General features: G+C 38.2%; 2 protein-coding genes across 4 annotated transcripts; one reads left to right on the top strand and one right to left on the bottom strand.

The window, feature by feature from the left end:
* Positions 1–703: 703 nt before the first annotated feature.
* LOC114474648 (ubiquitin-protein ligase E3A-like) lies at positions 704–11518 on the bottom strand. The gene is made up of 11 exons (XM_028465080.1): positions 11206–11518; positions 10360–10404; positions 9021–9310; positions 6704–7956; positions 6472–6616; positions 4704–4909; positions 4462–4626; positions 3577–3732; positions 3412–3485; positions 3138–3281; positions 704–1470 (listed from the first exon to the last, which is right to left on the bottom strand). Exons 1-11 carry the CDS (start codon positions 11280–11282, stop codon positions 1350–1352), a joined length of 2676 nt encoding a protein of 891 aa, XP_028320881.1. The 5' UTR covers positions 11283–11518; the 3' UTR covers positions 704–1349.
* A 2245-nt stretch (positions 11519–13763) lies between these two features.
* On the top strand, positions 13764–27136 carry ddx4 (DEAD (Asp-Glu-Ala-Asp) box polypeptide 4). Of its 3 annotated transcripts, none has more exons than XM_028465101.1 (22): positions 13764–13856; positions 16367–16427; positions 16512–16560; positions 18678–18722; positions 18830–18853; positions 18919–18981; positions 19058–19102; positions 19175–19198; positions 20063–20110; positions 20180–20215; positions 20740–20775; positions 20854–20904; positions 20972–21114; positions 21816–21968; positions 22051–22205; positions 22271–22400; positions 23795–23961; positions 24032–24177; positions 24285–24384; positions 26356–26626; positions 26701–26811; positions 26884–27136. In XM_028465101.1, the coding sequence occupies exons 2-22, from the start codon at positions 16407–16409 to the stop codon at positions 26962–26964; spliced, it is 1899 nt and encodes a 632-aa protein (XP_028320902.1). In that variant the 5' UTR covers positions 13764–13856; positions 16367–16406; the 3' UTR covers positions 26965–27136. The 3 variants fall into 3 exon arrangements, with proteins under 3 accessions (XP_028320902.1, XP_028320916.1, XP_028320908.1); XM_028465107.1 differs by having other exon boundaries at positions 13765–13856; positions 19058–19090; XM_028465115.1 differs by lacking the exon at positions 18678–18722.
* Positions 27137–27984: the final 848 nt, after the last annotated feature.

The following is a 27984-nucleotide window of genomic DNA, read 5'->3' as shown; positions in this document are numbered from 1 at the left end:
CATATTAGGAGAAAAATTAAATAAAAAATACATCACAGAAACATAAAAAACAAAAAACGCAAAAATCTGTGAATTTTTTTTTTTGTCTAACTGCATTTCTTTCAGTTAAAATCGAAATATTTAAATGCATAAAAAGGATACTTTACCTTAGTATACATGCACTCACTTTTAATCATCTATTATCTACTAACAGCAGTTTGGAAAACATGTTTCAATAAATACTGTGTCAATTTGTCAAAGTATTTCTATTTTCTTGTATAATACACATACAAACTTTATCCGATGATGCCCATTTTATAAAATATCAAACAGGGAAAATCCTCATTGAATCATATGTGTGAATAGAATGATGGAATACACCTAAAAAAAAAAAAATCATTTCTATGAGCTATGAGATAAAGTTAAAACGCTTAATTTACCTGTAAAATGTGAAGATTAAAAAAAAAAAGTGAACTTTATTTTGGAAAATATTTCAACGCAAGTCTGTAAGGAGTGACAGGTATAACCACAGCCTGAGGCCCAATAAATAGAGATGGAGCAACAGCGCCCTCTGGTGTACGGTTTTCACCTGGTTACACACCGACTGTATCTGTTGGCAAGACACGACTCCCGTGTGCAACTCTCTCTACGTCTCTACGTGCACGTCCACAGGCATCACAGTCCCAACGGCACTGGTGTGTAAATACTATTTGTTCTTTGTTTATTTATTTAGAAACGTCAACACAGGAAGACAATGCAAGAAGATGCTTTTTGACAATCAATGGCAACGTGAGGCCAAAAAACAAACATTCTGAAAAAGTCTAAGTGCACTTTACACAGCTCGGATGTGATTGCAGTCTAACCTGCAGGAAAAGCCCCGACAAATGCGAAAAACTTTTTTTTTTTGATGGATGGATGGATGGAAGTGGAATGCTTGGAGGGAAATTGATTAATTGTTTGGAAGAGAGCTTTGTTAACCATATTTTTTTCTGCGATATTCAAAATTTACTTCGATCACATTGATTTTCCCCCCCCCCACACCCGTTCCCAACAGAAGCCATTTTAAACTTCAAATAAATAATGAGGAGAACAATCCTTTCTGTACAAAGAGAGAACAAAATGAAGCGGAGGAGGCTGCGGCACATTCCCGATGGCGTGGGTGTGGGAATGGGGGGGGGGACTTGGAGGTTCTCTGTGCTTACACTGACTGTGGTGGGTGGGACGCTGCAGTACAACCGTTAGTCCTCTGTCATGTTTGACTTCCTCGAAACATACCGGGCTGTGTCCTTTTCTCGCCTTTCAGATGGTGTCTGGTACAGGGAAGGGGTCGCCGGGGGGGTGGGGGGGGGGGTAAAGTGTGGGTGGGGGGCTCAGAGCATACCAAACCCTTTGGCATAGGTGATGGCTTTTAGCAGTCTCTCCCTCAGCTTCTCCTTGCTGCCGTACTCAGGCAGCAGCAGCACATTAAAGCATGTGTGAGATGTGGGTAATCTGGTGAGATTAAAAAAAAAAAAAAACACACACACACACACACAAAGTCAAGGATTTTCTTACAATGGTTGACGTTCAACGTGGTTGACGTTTGAAGTTTTAAAGCAAATTATTTAGCAATTATTAAACCCTTACTGCAAAAAAAAGCTTAAAAACATGAAACCAAACCCATCAATGGATTTAAATGATTGGTCTAAAGCTAAATAATTCAACTTATTCAACTTTATGAAGGCCAATTTTGCCTAAATATATATATTCATTTTTAAATGTAATTATTTTTTTCCTTCTTTCTGCTATTGTGCCTAAATAAATACAACCACGGTGCTAAATTAAAGTTTCACCCCAAGTTCAACAATAAAATACGACAATTAACTTAAAAAATAAAACATGGAAACTTAAATACATTTTTTTTCTGGCTGTGATTATGTGCAAAGCTTGTTGCTAAGTTTTATTACCAATATCTGTTGGGGTGCTGGGGTGTCCAACCCCAAAATAATTGAATAACAAATACATGCAACAAAACAGTACTTTATTTTTAAGTAAATATTGCTATCGATTTCTTGGTGTTTCGTCAAAATTCATGTAATAAAAGTTCCCAGAAATACACCAGAATGTGGTTAAATTGGCAAAAATAAGCATATTATATAGTGAAAAGAGGTTAAAAGTGACAATAATGGGTCAACAAACACAACGTTAGGTGGGAGAAGTGGTGGAAAGGCTTTATATGTAAGTGCAGAAAAAACATTGAAATTTGATGGAAAAGTGGCAGAAATGGGAGTAATGTAGCAAAAATGCATTAAAAGGAGCAAAAAATATGGCAAGAATAAGTGATGAAAATAGCTTATAATATGGTAAGTTTGGTGTAGTCGCAAAAAAAAGGGTAAAAGTAAGCATAATATATGATGAAAAGTGGTTAAAAATGACAATAATGGGTCAAAAAATGCAACGTTAGTTGGGAAAAGTGGCGGAAAGGGTAGAGAACAAGTGCCGAAAATGTCTTAAAAGTGAAATAACTGTGCAGGAAAGGCATTGCAGTTTGATGGAGAAGAGGCAGAAATGGGAGTAATGTCGCAAAAATGAATCAAAAGTGATGGAAATAAGTTAAAATATAGAAAGTTTGGTGTCGTTGCAGAAAAAGGGTAAAAATAAGCCAAAATAGCCTCAAATGGTTCCAAATATATTCTTAGTTTGTCTCGCTACCCCAAATAGGGTCCGAACCCCAAGGTTGAGAACCCCTGCCTTAGACAATCACACAAATCTTTTTCATTTTGGTAAGCTTTCAGTGCTAGTAAGCTAGTGCTCAGCTGACTGTTCCACACTTCCTCGGGCAACCATGGCAACAGGTCAATAGTGAGGGCAACTGTGTTTCATTGAAATCAAGCAGAAATTAGACCAAAAACATTGTCTTACATCAGGGGTGTCCAACCCTGGCCCTCAAGGGCCACTATCCAGCAAGTTTTAGATGTTTCCCTCTTCCAACACAAATGATTGAAATGACCAGGATCGTTATCAGGCTTCTGCAGAGCTTGATGATGAGGTGTGTTGGAAGAGGGAAACATCTAAAACATGCTGGATAGTGGCTCTTGAGGACCAGGGTTGCCCCCCCCCCCGTCTTAGATCATTTGCGTCAACTCATTTTCGGGTTTTTTCAGGCCTGATGAGCTCACCTGTCCGTATCGGGGCCGTTCTTCGCGATGATCATCTTCAGCTTGCCGAGGCCACCCACGGGTGCTCTGTCAGTGCCAGTGGTGAACTGCAGGAAGAGGCGCTTCTGCTCCTCACCGAACGAGTGCAAAGTCTCCCAGAACTCCCTGCAACACGAGAAAAAGGTCATTCACTGGTGTGGCAAATACGAGTGTTTCCCACTAACGGATGATTGAAACTAAATCTGGCAACTCTTCAGTTAAATCAAACCTAAAGCAGATTTTTTTTAAATCTTACTTGATTATTCGAGAATCTCTATTATAGCCGCCGTCGTACTCCGTCGTCTCTTCAAGTGCGAGGAAATCCAAGTTCTGCAGAGTGAAAGTAAAGTGAGCGACTAACGCGTGCCTCCCAGCAGCACAAAGCACTGATCTATGATAGATGATACATGCTGCCTCTCACCCTGCTGCCACAGATCAGGAGCTCGATCTCCTCGGGTCTGAACAGGTACTTTAGCGGCGACTCGTTGGTGACCATGTGGAAGCCTCTCCTGAAGGCTTTGAACTGCTTCTCTATGCTTTTGTTCAGCATGTACTCAGAATACTGTGCAACAAACTCCTGCGAACAGAAGAGACGCACAGCGATACAGCGTCATTTATGACACACACGTGCACACACGTGACTGGGTTTGCATTCCTAACATTTCTCTTCATAGAAAACAGAAACGCGCAGGATCATAAGAGGAAAATATTATTCAATATATTCAAATTTTAAATACGTCACCAAGAAACAAACAAATGACTACAAGCTAAACTTGTAAATACAAAACCATTATATCCGACATTAATACTTTTTATTTCTTTAGCTCGATGCATTATCAAATTGCTGAATCTGAATGAATTTTTATGAGCTTTCAGTATTTTTGTGTAGTTTGGCGTCATTCAAAATAGATATTATTTTTTAAATATTCTTCTTGATATTTACTTTTTTTTTTAAACATATTGACTTAATTATAAAATATATTTTCAATCTAACTCAGTTTTTAAGTGTCACTGTTTTAATATTATTATTGTATTGCAATATTATACAAATATTAGTTAAATAATTGTAAATGAAGTAATATTGCAATAACTGGACATTATTTTTTATATTGTAATTATGTGACATTGCAAGAATTGTAAATTATGTAATGCTGCAATAACTGCACATTATTTATTTATTGTAATTATTAAATATTGCAATAATTGCAAATTATTTATTGTAAATTATGTGATACTGCAATAGGTCAAAAAGTCAATCCTTCAACTGTTAACGATAATAAGCAGATACGAGACGAGACTGGTTTACCTTCCTGTTCTCGTTTGTCACTGGGATCTTGTCCCCGTTTTCCCTTAAATCGTACATGAGTGGATTCCCAAACAGGTCTGTCTGGGAAATCTGGAAGGTGATCATCATGTCCTCCTCCACGCTGCCCTCGTACTCCAGTAGTTCCTTCAAACTCTGATAAAGAACCTGGCAACACAGTCAGATCTCGGTTAGTGTTGACCTCTTTCTTAGGGTTCAGATTCTATTTAAAGGGGAATTTTTACCGGATTTGCGTCGGCCAAGTCCCTGAATGTCCCTTTCTTGCCCATGAGCTTCCTGTAGACCACCATGGGGAAGTGGACGTCTAGGATGCAGTTGTTGTAGATGGCTAAACCCAAAACGATGCCGATCAGCGTATACTGGCCTTCATTCTCAAACGACGATGCGTTAAACCAAAACAGCTTGGTCCGCTCGTCGTATGTGAACATGCCTGCGGGAGGAAACGCAGCGTCGTTAGCATCACGCTAAGATTTCACATTAAGATGACGCCATAAATACTTGCATCAGGCACTAAACGATGAGGCTCGTGCTAATGTGCAGCTGAAATCAATTTGGGGGAAATTCCCTTTGTTTTTTGCCAACTTTTATTTTGAAAAACCTTCATTTTAGAATAAAACTTTACTTGCTTTACTTCCAGTGAAATGAAATGAGAACAAACAAACAAACAAACACTCCTACTCCGTTATCACTTAATGGTGACACGGGTGTCCATTTTACTGGTGACAGACTTACGACTGTTTCCTGGTTAGCGATAAAAGATGTTAAAAACCTCCATTTGTTCCATGAGTTACTATTTAACTACAATTACTAATATACTCTATTATTATTATATACATTTTCAACCCTTTTTTCTATTTCAAATTAAAAAAAACTGTTTGCAAGTTGATAGATCTGTAGAAAAATTCCTGAATGAATAAAGACACAAATGTTAAGAAGAAAAAAAAAAAAAAAAAAACATGTAGAAAACTGAATTTAAAAAAAAAAGCCATTCAAACCTCGTCGCATGGATACATTTAAAATTGGTTTGGTTTTTAAATATAGTTTTAACCAATAGAAGACAGCCACTAACATTTTTACAAAAACGTCGAATCGCAATGCTTTGACTAAAATGTCAAGATTTGGGAGAAGAATCAATCAACCACACCGAAAATTCTGGCAACCGAAAATGTTCGGTTTTTGGCCGAAACAGGAAGTTGTGATAATGGGAACAAAATATTTTCATATTTTTACTTGATTTATTGTTTAAAGCAGAGGTAGGCAACTTTTATCACAGCGAGGCCACAAAAATGTGTTTGTTTGATCTGAGCATTTAGAATAATGAGCAATCTGAGCATTAATACAGGAAAGAACAAAGAGTTTAATAGTGATTGTGTGTTTTTCTCTCATTCTGTGTATGTTTGTTGTTGTCTTGGTCACTGAGGCATTTTGTGCATTCCTGTTGTCCTTTTGTGTAATTTTCCTGTAAAATAGATGTTTTTTGCAGACATATTGTGTATTTGTGTTGTCATTTTGCGTTCTTTGGAGTACTTTTTTGTATTCCTGTTGTTGTTTTGCTTGTTTGTTAGTGTTGTGGGTTTGCAGAGTCATTTTTCGTGTTTTTCTTGTCTTTTTGTTGTAATCGTCTATATTTTTCTGAGTAATTTTGTGTATTACTGTCGTTTTGTTCATTTTGTAGTAGTTTCATGCGTTTTTCTCTTGTCTTTTACTGTATTTTCCTGCAATGTTGTATTTCTTTGTGTTTTTTAACGTACTCTTGCTCTTGTTTTGTGTATTTTTCTGTCATTTTGTACATTTACTTTGGGGGGCGCATTAAATTAGGTCGAGGGCCGAATGTGCAAAACAATTTTTTTCCGCGTTTTAGTTTTTCGCTTTTGGCCGCGAATTTTCATTTCGGTGCCATCACTACTTTATACCAAATAAATTTGTTTTCAGCAGAAAAAAGGTGTTAGTTACTCATCCCCGCTTGCTGCTTCACTAGCACTGATTTCTTACCAATGTCCGGGTTGAAGATCTCCTCCACCACTAATTGAAAGAACTCTTTGGAAACGCCTCCTTCATCAACACCTTGCTCTCCTTCAAACTCCACGTAGAGCTGCTTCTTCAAGTCTGCAGGATTCTCCATCGCTATCATTTCCAGCTGGAGGGACAAAGCAGGACACTGATCTCAAAAGGGAGTCACAACAGAAGAAGAGGAGGAGGAGGAGGCCATCTTTGCTCCACGTACCCTGACCAGAGCGTCATCGATGATGTGGTCTCGGCGCACTTTGAGCCTCAAGTAGGGGTTGAGCTGCTGACCCTGCACCAGGCTGTAGAGCACCGTGATGCGTCGCTCGCTGTACATGCGGATGCGGTTGTCGTAGTACAGGCCGAGGTTCTTGGTGACAGCGTTGAGGCTAAACGGGCACGTCATGAAAGAAAACTTGTTTTCCGTTTCGACCTTGAAGAAAGTGTAGTCCTTGTCCATCTCCAGCACTTCGTTCAAGGGCTCATTGACAAATTCCTCGAAAGGTATGAGTGGCCGCCGGCAGTCGTTGGTACGAATCCCCAGCTCTGTTTCCAGCGGGTCCACGCGTGGACCTTTCTTGTTCCGTCGCTCCTCCCCCAACAACTCCTGCAAGGTGAGCTCGCTGGATTCGGGAATGGGCTCCTCATCCTCTTCCTCGTTGTGCTCCATGTCGAGGTCGCCACCTAGCACGTTAGCATAGTAGACGATCTTCAAGCACTTGGTGGCCGCCACCACAGCGTCGTCATCATTGACCAGGTTGCGGCTGTTGAACTCGTTGCTGATCACCTTGTAGGTGATGAGCTGCTGGAAGGTCTCCACCATACGCCGCATCTGTTCGGCGCTATAATGCGACCACAAGCGAGCTAGCTTAGCCTGCGCGGCCAACGGCAGTTTGCTCATGGCCTTGCAGAACTGAGGAAGAGCAATTTCCAAGTACTCTGGACTATGGAGGTTGCTGTTCTCCATCACTATAACAAACAAGTTAAGGTAGTTCGGGTCTCGGGAATACACGTTGTGGTACGTCAGGTCGCACTCCACGTTTGGCGAGAGGTAGACCAGTGCATTCAAGAAGGCAGCTTCTATCTTCTCATTGGACAGTAGTCGCTCATAGACTCGCCGCACGGCCTCAATGTCCACTGACACCTCATCAGGTGCCAACTTCTGGACGTCGTTTTCCCCTGAGGACCCCTCCCCGAGCCTTGACGACGAGGACGAGGTGGGGGAGTCATCTTCCATCGCTGTGGCGGAGCAGGACGCCGCCTCCTTCTCGTCCTCGTCCTTATCCTCGTCCTTACCTTGGAGAGACTTAAGCTCCTCCTTGGTGTGAGGTTTGGACCTCCGGAAACTCTGGACCAACCCATCGGCGCTGGAAAAAACCCGACCTATGACCCGGATGAGTGGAGAGTAGTCCTCGTTCTCCCCACAGATGTCCAGGATCTCAAAGACCTTTTCCTCTGTCAAGTAACTCACATCTACACATAAAAAGTTAGAGTAACAGTAAATAAATAATAAAGTGACGCTCAGAAGAGTAGAATCACACAAACCTTCTGTAATTTTAAACATTTGAAAACATGTTTTATAGGGTGAAATATGATTGGCAATAAAACTGGAGACAAAAACAGGAACTTCAATCTCTGAAATGTCAGCAGTCGTGTTTCCCGTGAGTTTTATGGATCAAAAGTTAGTCTCGGTGTGCTTCAGGTATTTGTCATTGTAGGTTTGAAATGCATCTCGGTAAACTTGGAAGTACACTTCAGTGGGAATGCTCAACATCCTAATCATACTTATAGTATATAGTAGCCAGTGTATAGTTATTGAGATTTCAAGCACAGCCATCAAAACACGGAGAAATGATGAAACCGAAACCAAAAGAAAAAGTGTAACATGGCACAGAAATGTGTAAAACCTGAAACGGAGTTTGGGAAACGGAGGCTGTATATTAGGGCTGGGCGATATATCAAGTTTTTTTTTTTTAATAGCTTATTTTATTTTAAAATATTTGTTTTAGGAGTCGCTGCTTTTGCTACTTCTTAGAACAGCATGAAAAGCAGTTTGATGGATTTCTGAGTGTGTCTTAAACAAGCCACACAACACAACTCACTCACACGTTTACAGCAGTGGTTCTCAAACTCTTTTTGGCTCAAGTACCCGCTTTCTCTCATTTCTGAATCCAAGTACCCCCTTATGTCCGACTACAACATTTTGCTCATAATTCTATGAAAAAACATCTATTGAGCATAAGGATAGAATTAATGAGAGTGGAATGAATTGTGTGGAACGACAACTGACCCTTCATGTTCTATTCAAGATCATTTCCATCATCACTAATATGATTTTTTTATTTTTCCACTATCCCTCTCAAGTACCCCCTATCGTGCCATTGCACACCCCAATTTGAGAAGCATTGCTTTATAGGGTCCATATTTCCCAGCCCTACTGTATATACACCACTGCCATCAAAGGGTGAAAACAATAACTACACGTGTATCTGATTGCTGTGTTGTAAAATATGTCTCATGGATGCTCGTGAGCTGACCTTTGAAGTTGTCCCGTACTGAGTTGATGTCCTGGTGGTTGATCTTCCTGTTGCTGTGCGTGCTGCTCTCCAGGTAGGTGGACGCCGTGACCTTCTTGGAAGGGTGCGGGTCGCACAGCTTGGCGTTGACCTTGTACAGCTCCAGGGCTTTGACCGCCGCCGCATTGTTGTCCATGCGGCGGAAGCCCGCCGACGAGGCGCACCATGAGTTGGAGCACAACTCGTTCCCACAGCCCTCGGTTAACTGGTGGTAGTAGCGCTCTATCAGATGTTTGGCAGCTGCTCGCTTCCTGTAGTTAGAGGTGGGAGTGCAGCAAGGCGTCAATACTCGATATAGTAACAGTTGCACAGATGTCTACACAAAAGTGAAAAGGGGGGGAGGGGCAATGAAGGGAAGCTAATTGCCTTGTGGGTTTTTCTTCAGTAGCATCAACCACAAAGAATCAGAGATAAAAACCTGGCCTTGGAAAAAGAACTCAGATTTAACCAGCTTGTAATACTCTAATGTTCTTTCATTCCCTCTATCTTGTTCTGTTCCTTCCCACAAACCCAAACCAGTCCTGCAGATGGCTGCCACCTCCAAGACTGGTTTTCCCACAGGTTTCTTCCATTTCAAAAGAAGTATTTCCTCTCCGTCATGGCTGATGCTTCCCTTCACTTTGTGAAAATGTTGGTGGGTGGGGGTCATTTTTTAAAAAAAATAACATATTTTAATGGTAGATAACTCTTCGTTTTCCTTCTTGTATATGAAAAAAGGTTAAAAGAACTCAATTAAAAGTCAAGTGAGGAAATAATAGCCATGTGAGCAGACCAGGAATTTATTTAACTGCCTGAATTTGATTTCTTTAAGGGTTTAGCAGAAAAAGCTACACTGGTGAACATCATGAACATTCATGTAGAAAAGAATGCAACAATAAAATGTCAATGAAAACCAGAAATGAATGCTTATATTGAACAACAGACACTAATTGAGGCTTTTTTGGGTCATAAAGCTTTGCCATCATTTTACTTCAATTGCCACCTTGGAATTACAAAGTGCAACAGGAAAATTTACAAATAAAAAGTCGGTATTTTGTGGTTTAATATAAAGCTGCAGAGAGCTGTGGGTTTCTGCTACCAGATATAACTGTAAATAATTCTGTTTGGTTGTTGTCTAACAACACAATATCGACTGATAACACACAATCTAGAATAGAATAGAATAGAATACACCTTTACTATTACCCAGAGAGGAAATTCACATTTGCAGCCACACAGTATACAGTATGTGCAGAAAATAACAACAAAAATAAATACAACAATATAAAATCTGAATCGAGAGACAAACAGTAGGACTTACATTCGGCTTGCTTCTGGGTTTTCTATATCAGGCTCCTCGATATCTCTGAAGGAGCAAAATAACAATAAAACTTCAATTGCACTGTGCTGTAAAAGTTCTAATAGGCTCCCCGGAGATGATATTGCCATTATTATGATTTATTAATGTTCTGTTAACTTTTAAAGCTGCAAGGCAGGAATGAAAATGCATAGTTGGGACTTTTAACACCAAGCCCTCTCAACACACAATCTGATGGGTTGACAGATCGCATTATCATTCAAATATATCACTCAACAACAAATAAATTTAACTTGTATTAAATATGCAAAATAAGCACACATTTAATGCCGTTTTCTAAGGAAGGAGGAACTCTTGGGGCACATGGACTTTGGTGGTGGCTTTGCTTCAGACTGTATGTATAACTGTCAGGAGATATAAGGGATGCAAACAATTCAGAATGTTTTCAGATGTAAATGACACACGGGTTTAGGGTGTGTGTTGCATTATTTATATAGTATTCGATGCATCTGGAATACATACTGTGAGCCCACTTCTGTTGAACTGGGCAGAAATGACAGGAGCAGGTATTCTGACGCTGACTTAGCACGCTAAATAGCCTTGCTAACTAGCCTTCTGACCTCAAAAATAGTATTTATTTCAGCATGAATCCTATTTGGAGAAGCATAGTAAACATGATGCACTCTTCGTTCAAACAATGGCTGGCCCCTGCTATGATTGCATAAATCACAGCCCAATTTTATTCACGCTGCAGCAAAATTTAACATTTAGCCGCCACTGTTAGCCAGCTAGCTATCTGCGCTCGCTGCTTTGCTAGCATCCCCGGATGTTTCCTGCCGTTGTCCCCACCTCTCAGGTCCTCTCGCGGGATTAGCCTGGGCCTGTGGTGGCGCACACTCACAGTCCTCCTTCTCGTCGGAATTCATACGAGACTGTCTCCTCAGTAGTTTTGACAGTGTGTTAGCTGATCGCAAACGCTTCGGAGTCTTCTGAGCGCTGGCTGTCACTTCGTCGGGACGATCTTTATGGTCCGACCGTGAGAAAAGCACTGACTTTCGGTTACAAACAGGTTTCACGGCCTTCTCACTGCAGGCTCTTCCTGCCTGACGTTCGTTGCCATCTTGACTTCGCCGTCAGCACCGCGTCCCACAATGCAATGCGTAATCGCTAGTACCCGTAATGGATTGTTAAGGAGAAAGGAGCCGGAGTTTTATTACACGAATAACACACATTTTGTCGGAATGGTGTTCAATATATGACAGGCGATGCAACACACATATCACCAATTCACTCTGTGCACACAGATATTAGCATATGTCCAATGATGACCCATTTAAATTCAAAATATTACAATATACACCTTATCCCTGGTGTCGCTACTTTAAAAATATGGGTGCAACCTCCTCTGTGATGTGATTTTAGAAGATTTATCAAAAAATAAATGAATAAATCTTGCTCACTAAGGCAGAAGATATATGACCAAAACAAATGATCTTTAACTTTGTATGGAAAATAGGATTCATAAGTTAAAAAAGACGATTGTTATACATTTTCATAAAAATGGTGGAATTAACTTCCTGGATTTCCATGCTTTAAGATTATTTGGTGAAAAAAAACTCTTCAAAAAACATATATTCCTTTGTTCCGTATACCGCATAGTCCAAATAAGTTGGCATTTACATTTTTTTCTTGTTTGCAATAACAACATTGATAAAATCCTTGCAAAGATGTCTGCTTTCTCTCATATCTCACCTCAGAACTACTTAATTTGGAATAACAAGGACATTCTGTGTAATTGTAAATCTCTTATTATGGAATGTTGGTTTCAAAACAGCATTTGTTGTGTAATAATGAAGGACTTTTGTTTAAATATGAAGTATGCCATGAAAAATGTTGTGGTTCCTACCTAACAGATATCTGATGACCAAAAAAGTTTAAAAACATCTTATAAATTCAATAATGAATTAAATCCAGCTAAAACTTGACATAAAAATAAATTTAAGATGGATATTGAGATTAAAATTGTGCTTTACTGTTTTCTATAATGAGTTTAAACAATGTGTTATTTTAACAAAATACTCTGAAGAAGAAAAAAAAACACTCAAAGCCATTGAAAACTGTACTGCTTTGAATGTATTTGTATAAACCTTTGTGGATGAGTGTTTATGTTGTACTGTTGTGCATTGTTGGAGGCTATTTGTCTATTTACGTGTATTCTGGTCATTTGATGTATTTTTGTTTGTTTTAGTAATTCTTTTTAGGTTTTTTTTTTTTTTTTTTTGCAATTTTACTATTTGTAAGGTTTTTTGGAGCCATTTTCATATTTTTGTTGTCAATTTGTTTAATTTTTTAATTCTGTGTGTTTACGTTGGAGCCACGCAAAATTTAATGAAACAGTTACGTAAACGTAAAATTTTTCTCTGTAATGGAAAGACTTTCCATATGAAAATTACTCAATAAAGTACCTCAATGTTAAAAATGTATGGTCTAATATTATTTATGTAATATTGTTATTATAATTTGTATTTAGTTTGTGCTGTGTATCTTTTAATCATCTTTGTTGTTATTATTATTTTTGTTTTGCTACTCTATCTATTGTTGCTTGAATGAGACCAACTGACTGTTTGAATAATGAAATATTATAATAATAATAATAATAATAATAATAATAATAATAATAATAATAAATTGTGTTTGTAGAGCACTTTTAAATTTAAAAATCTCAAAGTGATACAGAGTTTAAAAGATGCTTGTCTTTATAAGATGGGCGGGACCAACAGTGGTGGTTTGTGATGTAAGAAACCACCAAAGGATCACAAACTACCGTTTTCAGCCAATAACAAAATGTGTCTTCAATAGCTGGGTTTCAACCCAAAATGGCAGTCGCTGTTAATTTTTTTTAAACAACAAAATATGCCAAATTGACTGAAGTTTGACTGAAATGTCAAGAGTTGGACAATAATCAACCAGCAACACTACTTCATAACCAAATACATACATTTTTTTTAGCAGAAAAAGTGGTTTTGGGGTTTAGTTACTTTTTTATTGAGTGAAAGCACAGATACTCCTTATCAGAAACTACTAAAATACAAATAAAAGTAGGAATTTACTCAGTTTTATATATAAAAATTAAATTAAATTGTGTTTCTGACTGTTCCTATTTTACTGTTTACATTAATAATGTATCTTTCATTCTATCTCAGAAACATTCCCCTGGACCGTAAAGATGAAACCTTTAAATTTTTACTTTCTGAATTATTGATTGGTATCAATATATTTTAATAACTCTTACGTAATTTATTAAACATTTAGTTTTTTTATGTGTCGGCAGGATTTGTCAAGGTTGCCATTCTGTGGTATCAAAAAACGTTGAATTAACCTGTAGAGAGATAAGGCGGGAAGCCCGTGAACCTGGCAACATTTACCCATGGTGCATTTCGGTAATTGACGACTCCTGAGTCACGCCACACGAGCTAGTCTGTAATTCAAGAAGCGCTCAGGTAGGTCTATATTACTACACACTATCAGCCTTTAGGTATATATGTTATAATCCTTACCTTACAGAAACGTTGGTGAAATATGTAATAGACATAAAATGTTTTAAATGTGAACTTTATTATCAAGTTTGTTCTTCAGCAAGAGCGTAGTTACTTTGTTGCGGCCTGTAAAGGCGCAATTATCGTTAAGACACGGTCAAATTTCCACTAATTTCGATTTTGTCGTTTCTAGTTGAGCTTCGTCCATTCTGTGTTAAAATTAGCTTTATTAGCTTATTTCCTGGATGTATGTAGTTTGCACAGGCCACGTGGTAACTTCGTGCTATAAGTCAAGACAGTCTTGCGCACTTTACATTATAATCGGTCTTATTTTCCAATTAACTAACTCATAATTCTTGCTTAATCCACATTTGGAGTTTCATTAAATGAATATTGTGCAATTAACACGGTGTTGAGAAGCCGTGCGAGGTGTAGCGCTTCTGGTGGTTACCTAGCTACCTGGTGATCGACAGGGGTTCACGCGGTGGTTTGAACGGAAAGACGGATTTATCGGCGAATTAACTATTAACATCTATCTATTATTATATTTAAACACTAACTAAATCGTTTTTTTCCAGTATTTGACAATTTAAGAACTTAACCACTCTTTAAAGCGGTAGAAGCACCATGTGGTCCGCCGCCATTTGTACTGCGTCATGGCGCAATTGTGTAATGGCGTCTCAAGGCCTGCATTTCACATTTAAAGTTCATGTTGTATAGGATACGTCATTTAGCTAATTCAGATCATCATATATTCATTGCATTATTCTTGTTTTGTATCGGGACTGTAATTTACAATTTTTTTACGATTCGGTCCTTTATCATTCTCATTTTGAAAAAAAAAAGTCGATTAACTGTCTTGGTTTGGGTATTGATATTTTAACAATTATTACTACTCTTGACAGTAAAATAATTGTGGCTAAGCAGCTCAATTTCCCCATTTAATTTCAATTATTAAAGTTTATATGACAACTGATTTATTTTTTTTTAAATTTTCTATTTAACATCGTTCTGCTGCTGAATTGAGTTCTGTTTTAAGAAACACCTTGCAGCACTTTGAATATTACATATTGTGTTAAGAATTTTTTATTATAGATATTTAATTCATAGTTGCTACTCTGCATTAGATTGATAAATGTAAATCCATCTTAGAAGTTTAAAGGTCCCATGTCATGCTGTTATTTTACCCATCTCCATTTGTTCTAAGAACTTTAAAAACAGTATTTGAGGTTTATTTTCCCAAACTCGCCTGTTTTCCAGAGTTTTAGCCTCTGAAAAGTCACTTTCTGATCAACTTTACACAAACCGGGTGATTTGTGGCCGACTTATGCATATTCATGAGTGGGCGTGTCTATAGACGGACACTGACTTCCTCCTCCCCGCACAGTAACGGAGGGCCACAGGACGGCCTGCCCTCCTCCCACTCCATAGCGGAGCTCATGCTGCTTTATGAACACAAGACAGAGCGTGGGGGCGGGGCGTTCACCTGTACATACATAGACTGTTAAAAAAAACATGCATAGCACTGCATGAAGGACGCTGAAATGTTCACCTTCATGGCCGTGTCTGTTTACATGTCAATCACGGCAGAGAGCTTCCTGGAGGTGCGGCTTCTACAGCTCAGTGCCGCGTAAATTTCGTCATCAAAGTGGGAACTCACCATCAAATTGTAGCGAGGTTTTTGGGCTCACCCTGCAGTAAGAAAGGAGCAAATCACCCTCTTCCTAACGATTGAGGGAATTAATAAAAAAAAAAAAAACACTTTGGGAATGTGTACGAAACCCAAATAGCACTTTATGATGTTGAAAGCACAGAAAAGTCCATTTAGCTTAACATGGGCCCTTTAAAAAATAGCCTCATAATTGTCAATATAATTCAAGTGAATCAGTTTTTTTATATCACTAGTGCTTGACGATATGGACCAAAATTCATATTTCATATCCATTCAATATTTTTCCTCAAAATGGCGGTCAACGACAAACACGTTACTGAGAAATTGATCAAGTTTATAAGAAAACAATACTGTTTTGTGGGCCCTTTGAGAAAGGAGGAGCTATGTTTTGCATGTTTTAAGGGAGGGGCAAGCAGACACCTGCGCCGCGCTTCCATCAGGCCTCGTTACATTATGCCTGTCTCCTCTTCTCTGCCCTGGGTGGGGGGAGAGTGGGTTGCAGCAGCAGCGCTTAGTCAGACACTGAAACAGGCAGCAGTGAAATGATAAATAATCTGTCAAATTAAATTCTACAATAAAAATATTCACCGCCCTTAGATAAATAGTTCATTCTAAGCCAATGTACTGCCTTTATCATGCTCTAAATAATTTTAAAATGTGATTAACACCCAGGTGTGCATTTCAAGGAAAAATGTTCTACACAAAGAAATTTGTATTTTTTTGTCGTTTTGAATACAGTTTGTATATTCTTGGTCCGCTTTTATGTTTTGTCACTTAATGAAATTTTTGTTGTTTTTTGTAGATTTTGTTTGTTTTTGTAGTAGTAATCAGCTATTGCAGACATGGACGATTGGCTTGAGGAGGTAAATAAAATGTTTTACCCAAAACACCTTCAGTGTCTTTTGCGCCGTGCTTTCAATTGATCGCGCTCATTCTTGTGTTTTTAGGAAACCACCAACAACACAGCAGCCCTAAGCAGCCCGAGTCCAAACATGGGTAAGAAGTGTGATTATATATGTCCTCACACACTCTGAAGTGGTGGAAATCCTTGTTTTAAGTTCAGGCACATGAATGAAGTCCCTTCATATCAATAGTAAATGTCAATGTAAAGCAGCTGGATGATATTCATTTTAGTCCAAGTTTGATTTTCTTACTTAACCCTCTGGGGCCGACGGACGCGCCGGTCCGTCACATGATTGTTTTAAAGAGCCAATAGCAGATAAATGCAGCGTACAAACCATTTTTTTAAATCATGTTGATAGGCCAAATAGAAGTGGAGTTATGAGGGGAAATGTGCGTGTGTTTTTCTGAGACATTTTCTTGAGCTGTCAGTGCAGGAAGACGCTGCAGAGCGCGTCTAAAACGAAATTGTTGTGCAGAATTGAAATGTCACATTATAGCTGTTTCCTATTGGTTGAGAAGAAGAATGCCATTGTCCAATCATACTGTTCACATATAGCGGTATTTTGGTTTTCAAGCGACAGGTAAGCAGAGATAAAGAAAGAGGGTGAGTTGAGAGATTTGAGATAATGATTATTACTGTGATATGACTGTTTAGTTGGTGTGTAGTGTGTGATGTTGTCTAGTATATTTATTGTTTTATATCAACACAATGAGGCACAAATAATTTGCCTTTCCCTGTTTTTGTGATTCAAACTTTTAGATCCACTGTGTTATTACAGTATGCCATATTAAAGAAAATACTTCAGTCGTATTTGGGAGGTTCTCCTAAAAAAATTATAACAAATGTGCAAGGTTTAAGGATTTCCTGATATGAAATATAAAGGTAAAATCAAACAATGAAAAAACAGCAAAAATGCCTCAAGCCCTCAGAAGGTTAATAAAGTATTTATTAAACCAAACACTTAATAACTTTGAATCAATAAAGTATTCTCAAATTAAGGAAAGATAAATGGCATTCAAAACAATCATAGTAATACATTCGTTTAACTTTTTAAGCCCCGCCCACTTTTCTCTGGAAATTACATACTCATAACAAATGACATTTTTCTGAGCTCCTACATGGCTAATTTCTGTTCAAATTGAAGTAGAACCCTTAGTGGTTACAGATGATGTGAAATTTTGGAAATATATGATACCACGTGATGATAAATCAGGTTCTAAACTTTACATCAAATATGAAGCCAATTCTCTAAAGGGAAGGCTAATAAAGCATAATTAAACTATCTATGGACAAAAACTGCAGCAACTTTGGTGCTAATAATAAACATGATTGTTTTTTTCACATTTACTATAGCATGTGTTTCCATAACAATGTGGCCTGTCAGCACGATGCCTTAATTTTTACTTGTTGATCCCTATGTCACAGTATTCCTAAACACATTAATGATGCAACTTTAATGATAATGATTTGAACTTTAACCTTTTGTATTGGTCATGATGCTCAATAGATGAGGCTAGCCGTTAAGCTAACGTTAATGCACTTCTGTACCAAATGGTTCTATAGATATGCGTAGTGTCGGGCTGCACAATTATGGCCAAAATTATAATCACGATTATCTATCATATTCACGGGGGGGGGGGGGGGGGGAATGTTTACCATTTGTTAAAATATGTTTTGATACATTTGAAAGTTGTTCGTATGTTATAAATTGCGAATAAAAACGAAACAGTTTTGTTATACTACTTTTAAACAATGTGTACAGTGGAAAATGAAGCTTTAAATAATAATTGATATAAAAAAAAACAAAGGGAGTGCAGTGCTTGTATTATAAACGTAAATATTGCTGACGATCAGGGTTATTTAATCATGGCAACCAAAATCACGATCAGACCTAAAATGTGATTAATTGTGCAGCCCTTAGTCTTCGTTCCCACTTATTCTGACCTAATCTCCCCACTCTTGTTGGGTGTGTGTGGTTGTCTAAATAGTTTAAGGTTTAATCACCTGTTTGTTTATCTGCACACATCCTCTCATCTAACCAATGACTTATTTTTAATAAACCCAGATTTTAGTCTTGTGAACTTATCTACATTTAATATTTTTGACCAAAGATGTGCCTTTAGCTCATCAAAGGGGAAAAAGGGGGTTATTAAACAAATATAGCACCAACAGTAAGCAGATTGCAGGTTCTCTTTCTGTTGACCTTTAGGTCGTGGAGGACGAGGAGGCGGTTTCCGAAACTCGTTTAACTCAGGTGCTCACATCATGTTTCTCTGAGTAGAATATTTTAAAACCATCAATGGTTTAATGATCATAAAATGCCTAAATATATCACAAACCTCCTTTGTTCACTTGTTGCAGGTGACGATAATGACACTAACAAAGGTAAGCGTGTTTAATCAGGTCGACCTGAGCCGGTTCCTGTGATTTTAAACTACTGTTGTTGGTAGATGGAGACAAGTGGAACAGCTCTGGAGGAGAACGAGGAGGCTTCAGAGGACGAGGAGGCCGAGGTGAGACCGAAAACTCAAACCTTGTCTGATCCAGGTGTTTGTAGCCGAGTGTGTGACGACTCACGTGTTCCCTCAGGACGAGGCAGAGGCTTCTACAACGGCGACCGCGGTAACTTCAGTGGTAATGTTTAAACGTCATTCTCACTGAACACGTCACGGACTGTTTGAGCTTATACATGATTCTGTTTCACAGGAAATGATGGCGAGCAGGAAAATGGTAGGTCTGCCTCACAGTGACACTTATTTGAAACAGAAACACCTTTTTTACATGAACAGTTAATTTGCAAAACAACGAATGCCATTTTTTGGGGGGGGGGGTTCAAGAAGAAGCAGATTTTGCCATTTAAGCCAATCAGCAAAGTGGTTTTAGATCACGTGACGACAAGATGGTAGACCGCTCTGACTCTAAATACAATTTTTTAAGAAATATATCAGATTAAATGAACTTTAATTTTAGGGGCTAAATACAGAGCAGTTTGATCATGATTGGACCTTTTATTTATTTCATATTCATCTATTAATGCCTGATAATTAACTTAAGAGTACACCAAAAGCCAACTCTTGAATGCTACATATAACATAAATAAGGCTGGGCAATGTAAACCAAAATCATCATCTTTTTTTCCTGTATATAAAAGACTTCAAAATGGTGACAAAAATATAAATCTTTCTATTTTTCCCCCTGGGTCCCTGCTGCTAAATATTATATATAAAGATATCAATGAGCTGAACAATATCACTATTTAGTGCTTTGCTCTCATAATAGACGGCATGTGTGAGTGTGTTATATAGTGTAGCTTATTTCAGTTCTATGTTGCATTATTGCTTTCTCAAAAATTCCAACTATCTTCAAAGAGAAAGATGTGAGAAATAACCACCGTATTTTTACCCAACAACTCAGACGTAAATAAACTGACCCTGAACAGCATTGAACAGGTGTATGTGATGTAACTAATGAATGCTCTCCAAGTGTCTGCTGCTGACCTTTCAAAATAAGTGTTTCAAGTGGAAAATGGTGCAGGAAGAAAAGACTCGTGTCCTTCTTTTAAGCATGTTTTTTTGCATTTATTTGTTGCTCCAGGGTTCAGAGGCAGCCGCCGGGGGGGCCGTGGTGGAGGCTTCAGACGAGGTGGGAATAAGCTATGTTCATGAGCTTTATATAATATAATGGCCTCACTAATGTTTGTTTGTGTTAAAGGAAGCAATGGTGAAGGCCGGGGGGGCTTTGGAGGCGGTGAGTATGCACTGAGTCTGAGGAGGCCATAGAATGTATATATGTATGTCATGGAATAAATTAACTGTTTTGGATTGTATATAGCCAAATTTATTTTAATGTTTTAAATCCAACCTTTGCTATTATTATAGGACGTTAAGCAGGTTCATGTTGTGTTGCACATCACTTTGTATAAAAGTGTCTACCAATGGAAACTGTAATCTTATAATTAGACATGGGTTTAATGTTACATTCAATAACTGATGCATTGCAAGTAAAAATAATAATGCAAAACGGGTGTCAAAGGCAACTGTGCCATTGAACGATGCTATATGATAGATACTGTAGGTGGTGGACACAGCTTGCATTTCCCTGTGGCTCACTCTCAGACCTCTGTTAGACTAGTACAGTGGAAAGACACTATTTTTGGTAGACTAGATTTTAACACTTAGGAACCAAGTCATGGAAATCATTGTGAAAAAAGTGGAAACCCTATAGATATATATGTATATATATGAAGGACTAATCTGGTGGTGTGATTACAGGATACCGCGGCAAAGACGAGGAGATCTTCTCCTCAGGTGTTTAAAATCGTAATGATCAGATTTTAGATCCACGGTGGAACTGAAAGTGTTCACTGATCAAAGTTTGTTGTTTAGGTAAAAATGGAGACAACGAGAGCTCAGAGCAGAACACTACGGAAGAAGAAAGTAAGTGAAACTCATCCTGTTGAAGGGTGGAGTCATTCACATACTCATCCTGTGTTTTGTCCTCCAGAGCCGAGGGTCACCTACATCCCCCCCACCCTACCTGAAGACGAGGACTCCATCTTCTCTCATTACCAGTCTGGGATCAACTTTGACAAGTATGACCAGATCTTGGTGGATGTTAGTGGGCCCAACCCCCCGCAAGCCATCATGGTCAGTCCATTAACACATTCCAGTTGTAGCGTTACTGAGGCCACACACCAGGGTTGGGGTCAATGACATTTTTCAGTTAAAAAATATATTTTTAATTACCATTGCAGTGACCAGCATTTTTTCCAATTACAATTTATCCTCAGAAAGACAATTATGTTCTCAATTACTAAAGTTGATCACTATTACTGAGCCTGAAATTGATAACCTTTCTCTTGTGTTAGCTTTCTGTTAGCATCTCTTATGATAGAGTCCTAAATCAGCTGTAAAATACACTAAAAATATATATATATCATCAAATTTCTTTCCTATCTATTAGTTAGCTTGTTAAACTTCCTAATCAATGAAAATATAGGTTTTAATATTTTTGGTGTGTGTCTGAGCCTTTTTTGTGTCTGTATACTCCTTGGTTTTATGTTTTTTTTAAATGGTAAAATGTGGGAAAACCTGATGTGAAACATATTTTAATAATTAACTATATGTGTACAACTAACATGGGTTTTCAGTTTTCCATTACCGGTAAATTATTGACAATTACAAAGTCAATTATCAAAACTCAATTACAGTTTTATTAGGATTACGACAGTAACATATTTTAAAAATTACATTTATGCCATAAATCACACAATTACAAATATCATTTATCCCAACCCTTCCCCACACACTCAATCCCAGTTACACAATCTTATAAATCTAATCCTCAGACTTTTGAAGAGGCAGCTCTGTGTGAGTCCCTGAAGAACAATGTTGCCAAGTCTGGATATGTGAAGCCGACTCCGGTGCAGAAACACGGGATCCCCATAATCTCTGCAGGCAGGGATCTGATGGCGTGCGCTCAGACGGGCTCTGGGAAAACGGTGAGTGACATCTGGAGTCAGCAGCTGATCTTATGGTGAGTTTGTGCTGATCTTCATTGGTTTGTGGTGTTTTCTCGTCCAGGCTGCCTTTCTGCTCCCCATACTGCAGAAGCTGATGGCAGACGGTGCTGCTGCCAGTTGCTTCAGTGAAGTTCAGGCGCCTGAGGTCATCATCGTAGCCCCCACCAGAGAGCTCATCAACCAGATTTATCTGGAGGCCAGGAAGTTCGCCCATGGGTGCGTCCACGTGCAGCTTTGGGAGAATAAACACTTCCTCACCTGGTTTTGTGTCTTTTGTACAGCACGTGCGTACGTCCTGTCGTGGTTTACGGTGGCGTTCAAACTGGATTTCAGATCCGTGACCTCCTGAAGGGCTGCAACATTCTGTGTGGAACTCCAGGACGTCTGATGGATGTGATTAACAGAGGAAAGGTAAGCACTAAGTGTTTCTATGGTTACAGGCGGATGGCCTTGATGACCCACATCAATTATAATTAGGGATGTATAGATTCACTCAACTCCCAATTCGATTCACGACACTGGGTTCACGATACGATTCTCTCACGATTTATTTTACAAAATGGGACGGTAGAAAAATGATGACTGAAAAAAAATTTCTTTATTTTTTGTGGGGGAAAACTAGAAAATACTATACTGTTTTTCTTTGACAAAAGAATCCCTTGATAAACTATTCAAAACAATGCAATTTAACTAAAAATAAATCTTGAATGAAATAAATAAATAAATAATACAAATGAAGAAGAAGCCTATTAATTTAAATTCTGGTTCTATAATAAACAAAGCAAAACTGCATATTACTTATTTTTAAAAGTGCAACTAAAAATGTATTTTGTGCCTTAACAATTGGACTTGGAAAAAATAAAAACAGTCATTGCCCTGTATTCACATCAGATATTTGTTTGGACCAGCAGAGATCGGTGGTAACCCAGTGGTCAGTTGGCGTGCAAATATCTTGCAGTGAAGGAGATGCTATGCTAGCAGACAGAGCTAATAGAAAAACATAACTTTTACAGATGTTCACGTAATATTAGATATTTTTTGGTGCTAAAGTGGTAAGGAATCATTTATGAACATGTTTATAAGTAGAAGGCGGCCAGAAAGAAAGTATTATCAGATTCCGCCCGCCGCCAACACTTCTGGTTAAAAAAAGTACTGCGATTCAATTTTTACAGTATCAATGTGAATCGTGATACCTATGAATCAATTTTTTTTTAACTGCCTTACGATTAATCGTTACATCCCTAATTATAATTGTGTAATTGATAATGGACTTGGTAAATGTAATTGTCATTGAAATTATATAGATTGTTAATTTAATTAAACTCTAAACTGTGGAACCATGTTACAGTTTTAAAGCGCACACATGTGGAATTAAAGATCAATAAAATGTTTCATATACTTGTCAATTCTTTTAATCTTTTTACCACTTAAAAATCACCTAAATCTAGGGGTATACTGACAGAGAAAATGCCCAGACGCCCACACTAAAAACAATAATAGCAATATTTTTATGGATAAGGAAGCCTAAAAAGTTGACCAAGATTGATGATGGATACATTTTTTTTTTTGCATATTTTACAGTTGATTTAAAACATGGGTCAAAACTGACCCGTTATCATTAGAGATGCTAACAGAAGGTTAGGTTTTATGGGCTTATTTATTAAAGGCTCAGTAATTGTGATTTAACTTTATTGAGAACGTAATTGATTTTCAGGTGAAAATAATTGTGATTAAGGAAAAAAGTGGATGTAATTAAAGACGTAATTGACCTTGACCCACACACCCGGGTGGCGTCTGTGCCGCAGGTTGAACTCTCCAAGGTGCAGTACCTGGTCCTGGATGAGGCTGACCGTATGTTGGACATGGGCTTTGAGCCTGACATGCGCCGCCTGGTGGCCTCACCTGGTATGCCGGATAAAGAGCATCGTCAGACGCTGATGTTCAGCGCCACCTACCCTGAGGACATCCAGAGGTTAGTTCCTCATCCTCACTCTGACTCCATGGTGTGGAACAGCTGAGCCTCACTGGCTGTGCTTGTGCAGGTTGGCTGCTGAGTTCCTCAAGGTGGATTATCTTTTCCTGGCTGTGGGAGTTGTGGGCGGAGCCTGCAGTGATGTTGAGCAGACCTTTTTGGAAGTGACCAAGTTCTCAAAGAGAGAGCAGCTCCTGGACTTCCTGAAGACCATAGGTTTGAGTTTCTTTTCTTTTTTGAAAAGACAACAGTGTCACGGCACAAGAGTGGCCTGTAATGTGACACCTGTCTCAAACCAATAACAGCTGTTGTGTCCGTCACAGGGTCGGAGCGCACCATGGTGTTTGTTGGCACTAAGAGAATGGCTGATTTCATCGCCATCTTCTTGTGCCAGGAGAAGCTTCCTACCACCAGCATTCATGGGTATTAACATATATCCTTCACTGATTTATATACATTTAATTAGATCATAGAAATGGCTGTTTTCATCCATTCCATAACAGACTCACGTGAAACATTAAAAAAATACATCAGTCTAATAACATTTAACCAACATAGCTCAAATAAACACATGTGTATTTACATTCATATTAAGCTCAAAGTAATCAAGTTAAATGAACGCAATATGTCATAAACTTAATAAATTAAACTCAAAAAAAAAATTAGCTGTGATATTGTGCTATGTTTGTAGCTTTGATATAATCCATAAACTTATGGCCCGGGGACCAGATTCGGCCCTTTGGCGTATTCACTTCGGCCCCCAGGAGAATCTAGAAATAACATTGAACATGAATCATTGTTTAAATTCAACTCAACCATATGCAGGGGCTCAAAGTTTTCCCGGTGTATTTTTATATTTTATTTAGTTTATTTCCGACATGGTTACACTCACTTTCTTTCTTTTTTCTTTTTTTTTTTTTTGTACATGTCGAAAAAGGAGACGAGAGAAGCAGTTTGCTTATCTAAGTCCCGTCCCCTGTTTTGAACACAGAAAATTTACATCAAAGCTTGTCTCTCTGGTCAAACATTCTTAGGTTGTTCTGAACACAATTTCATCTTCTTTTTTTTCTTTTTTTTTTCTTTTTTGTACTTTTTTGTGTAGGATTTATTCTCATCTGTAGTCAGTGTTGTCTTTTTTTATTCCTCCTCCTCTCTATCGTTGTTTGTGTCGGCTTTGTTCACTGCATTCCCAGACGTTGTTTGCGTTCCTCCAGTTTAAAAGAAAAGTTCATCTTCTTTGGGAATGTCTCTTTTGGACACGCTGGTTCGTGTTGTAGTGATCTTCTGTTCGTGAAGATTGAGTCGATTGTGTTCAATGGCCAGTTGATAAGTTTCATCTCGTTGCTGTGTTGATCTCGTATTCGTGTAAGAATGTGTTCCCAGTTTTTTCTTTAAATCTAGTCAAGTTTGCAGCTTGTTTTGTCTCTAATCAAGGTTATTCCAGCTGGTAATAGCTCTATTGACAATGCTGTATTTTCCAATGTTCGATTTAACCCTTTCTTGTGTAAACACATTACTATGTCTTAGTTCATAAGCCGTTTGTATGTGAAACGTTTTTGTATTTGATATGGGAGTGTTTTAAATGCGAGAATTTGTGTTGTAGTGTATTATTTCTTGCAGTTTTAGGTATTTGGCCTTTTCAAATAGTTTGTTTGTGTGTGCGTTGTGTAGTGCTTTATATAGAATTGTAATTGATTTTTTTTTTTTTTTTAGTTTAAGTAAAGGTTCAAGATACGTTTTGTAGGTGTTTCCCCAGATTTCAGAGCAGTAATTTAAATGTGACCCAATAAGGGAAGTATAGATTGTCTGCTGTGATTTGGTATGTAGTATTTGTTGTAATTTCCATTGGATGTTTTTAACTACTTGTATGTGCTTTTTCCAAGTCAGTTTCTCATCTTTCCACACTCCTAGTGCTCTAGGATATTGCATAATTGCATTTTTTGTGGGGTAACTGTTGAAAAAAAAAACTCAAAATACTTACATTTTCCACAAATTATTACATAATATTTCTCTTAATTGAATAGAAATTGGTCAGAAAATCCTGTTGGAACTGATATCTCACTTATTGCTTGGATATGATCTGTTTCTTACATATTTAGTATTTTATATATATATGTGGAAGCGTAAAATTTACGCACAATAATGTTGAAAATACACGTTTTCCAGCTTAAAATTTGTGGTTCACTTGGGATCAAACTGCTCTGAATGTGGCCCCCTGAACTAAAATGAGTCAGAAAATAACTACCACACACAACTTCTTTTAAATGTTTATAAAATAACATAATTCTTTTAGTAATTATTGCTCTCTGTTTTAAGGTGATAAAACTAATCTTAAATCAAAGCTCAGTGATTGAAATGTTTAGTTTGTTTTGCTGAAAGTTTTGTTGTTTTCAGGGACCGGGAGCAGAGGGAGAGAGAGCTGGCTCTGGCAGACTTCCGCTCAGGCAAATGTCCCGTCCTGGTGGCCACATCTGTAGCTGCTCGTGGGCTGGACATTCCGGATGTTCAGCACGTGATAAACTTTGATCTCCCCAACAACGTGGACGAATACGTCCACCGCATCGGGAGAACTGGTCGCTGTGGGAACACTGGGAAGGCCGTGTCCTTCTTCGACCCCAATGTGGATGCGCAGCTGGCTCGCTCACTGGTCACCATCCTGGCTACGGTAGGAGAGTTGTACTCAGCCAATGGGAGCGCACTAGTGGCGTGTGTACTGATGTGATGCATGCTGGGTAACAGGCGCAGCAGGTGGTGCCGTCATGGCTGGAGGAGGTGGCGTACGGCGCTCATGGAACCAGCAGCAGCTTCTCTACGGGCAGGAAAACCTTTGCCTCCACAGACTCCAGGAAGGTACGACGCTTTTTGTGTTTAGTGACTCGTGGTTTGTTTTTTTGTTGAGCTTCACAAGTCACTTCTTCACAGGAGAACAACAGCTCCATGCCATTTGCTGCTGTAGGTGCTGCTGCCGCCGCCCCCCCCGCTGAGGAGGAGGACTGGGGTTAAGGAGAGGAAGAACAACACGTCATCACCAGTATTCATTTGTCGTCCTCGTCTTTTTTTAATGTTAGAAATAAAGGACAGTTCTGAGGGCGGAGATAACATTCATTCATATAGTTTAACATTTGCTGTTCAAGTTTAGTTTTTTTTTGTGAAATAAAACTTGGCTAAAATAATGCATCGTTGTGTCTGGCCTGCGTTTATGGTCAAAATGAAGCAACTTGTTTATTTGATCAAGGCAGAGGAAAGCATTTAACTATTAAAAAGCATGATAGATGATTAAACTTTAAAATGTATTTAAACCCTTTTTTGTTTGTTTAAAAAAACTCGGTATATAAATATGAATTATAATATTTTTATTGAAATGTGAAGAGTGGGACAAAGATTAATTAATTCTACTTAATACCCAAATATGTATGTATTCAGCAGAAATTACTAGTTACTCATTAAATGATGGTTTTGAAGGTGGATAAAATATAATATTCCTTATAGTCTGATATTGGATGTTCAAGTTTAATTCTTTTTGTAAAATAAAAGCTTTAAATGGTCCACAAACAATAACTGAAAGGTCTTTGTCTAACATGTGGGTTATTAATCTTTCTGAAACTGAATTTCCTACCAGTGTGGAGAGCTTCTTAAATACTACATTTTCATGAGAATACATTAATAAAGAAGGCAATGTTTAAGTTTCAACATGCAACACTTCTTATTTATGCAATTCTTACAATTTAATAGAAAATTATCACCTTCCTTTTTTGCTGCCAACAAAAAATTGAACTGTAACGTAATTGTCAAATTTGATGAAAATCCACCTTGTGTTTTAAAAAATGTATTTTATATACTGTATATAATCTATCACAACCCATACACCAATTCTGCAACAGTTAAAAACATTTGTCACAATGTTTCAGTGTAAATAAACATTTAAAGATGGTTAATTTAATACTGAAACTTTATCAAGTGCAGCAGTATTTGACTCTACTAAATACTAAGTACATCTGTGTTCATATTTGTAAGTTTAAATAC

The sequence above is a fragment of the Gouania willdenowi genome, chromosome 2 (assembly GCF_900634775.1).
Source record: "Gouania willdenowi chromosome 2, fGouWil2.1, whole genome shotgun sequence".
Classification (NCBI taxonomy): Eukaryota; Metazoa; Chordata; class Actinopteri; order Blenniiformes; family Gobiesocidae; genus Gouania; species Gouania willdenowi.
The sequence above is the reverse complement of the archived record's forward strand: the minus strand, read 5'-3'. Positions and strand labels throughout refer to the sequence as shown.

What these genes read in the sequence shown, in the direction of transcription:
- ddx4 (XM_028465101.1), top strand. Translation starts at nt 16,407, where the DNA reads ATGGACGATTGGCTTGAGGAG. An exon ending in CCGAAACTCGTTTAACTCAG is followed by an intron (nt 18,723 to 18,829) that starts GTGCTCACATCA and finishes CACTTGTTGCAG; the next exon opens with GTGACGATAATGACACTAAC. An exon ending in TACCCTGAGGACATCCAGAG is followed by an intron (nt 23,962 to 24,031) that starts GTTAGTTCCTCA and finishes GTGCTTGTGCAG; the next exon opens with GTTGGCTGCTGAGTTCCTCA.
- LOC114474648 (XM_028465080.1), bottom strand. Translation starts at nt 11,282, where the DNA reads ATGAATTCCGACGAGAAGGAGGACTGTGAGTGTGCGCCACCACAGGCC. An exon ending in ACTTGGCCGACGCAAATCCG is followed by an intron (nt 4,627 to 4,703) that starts GTAAAAATTCCC and finishes CTGTGTTGCCAG; the next exon opens with GTTCTTTATCAGAGTTTGAA. An exon ending in AGAGATTCTCGAATAATCAA is followed by an intron (nt 3,282 to 3,411) that starts GTAAGATTTAAA and finishes CTCGTGTTGCAG; the next exon opens with GGAGTTCTGGGAGACTTTGC.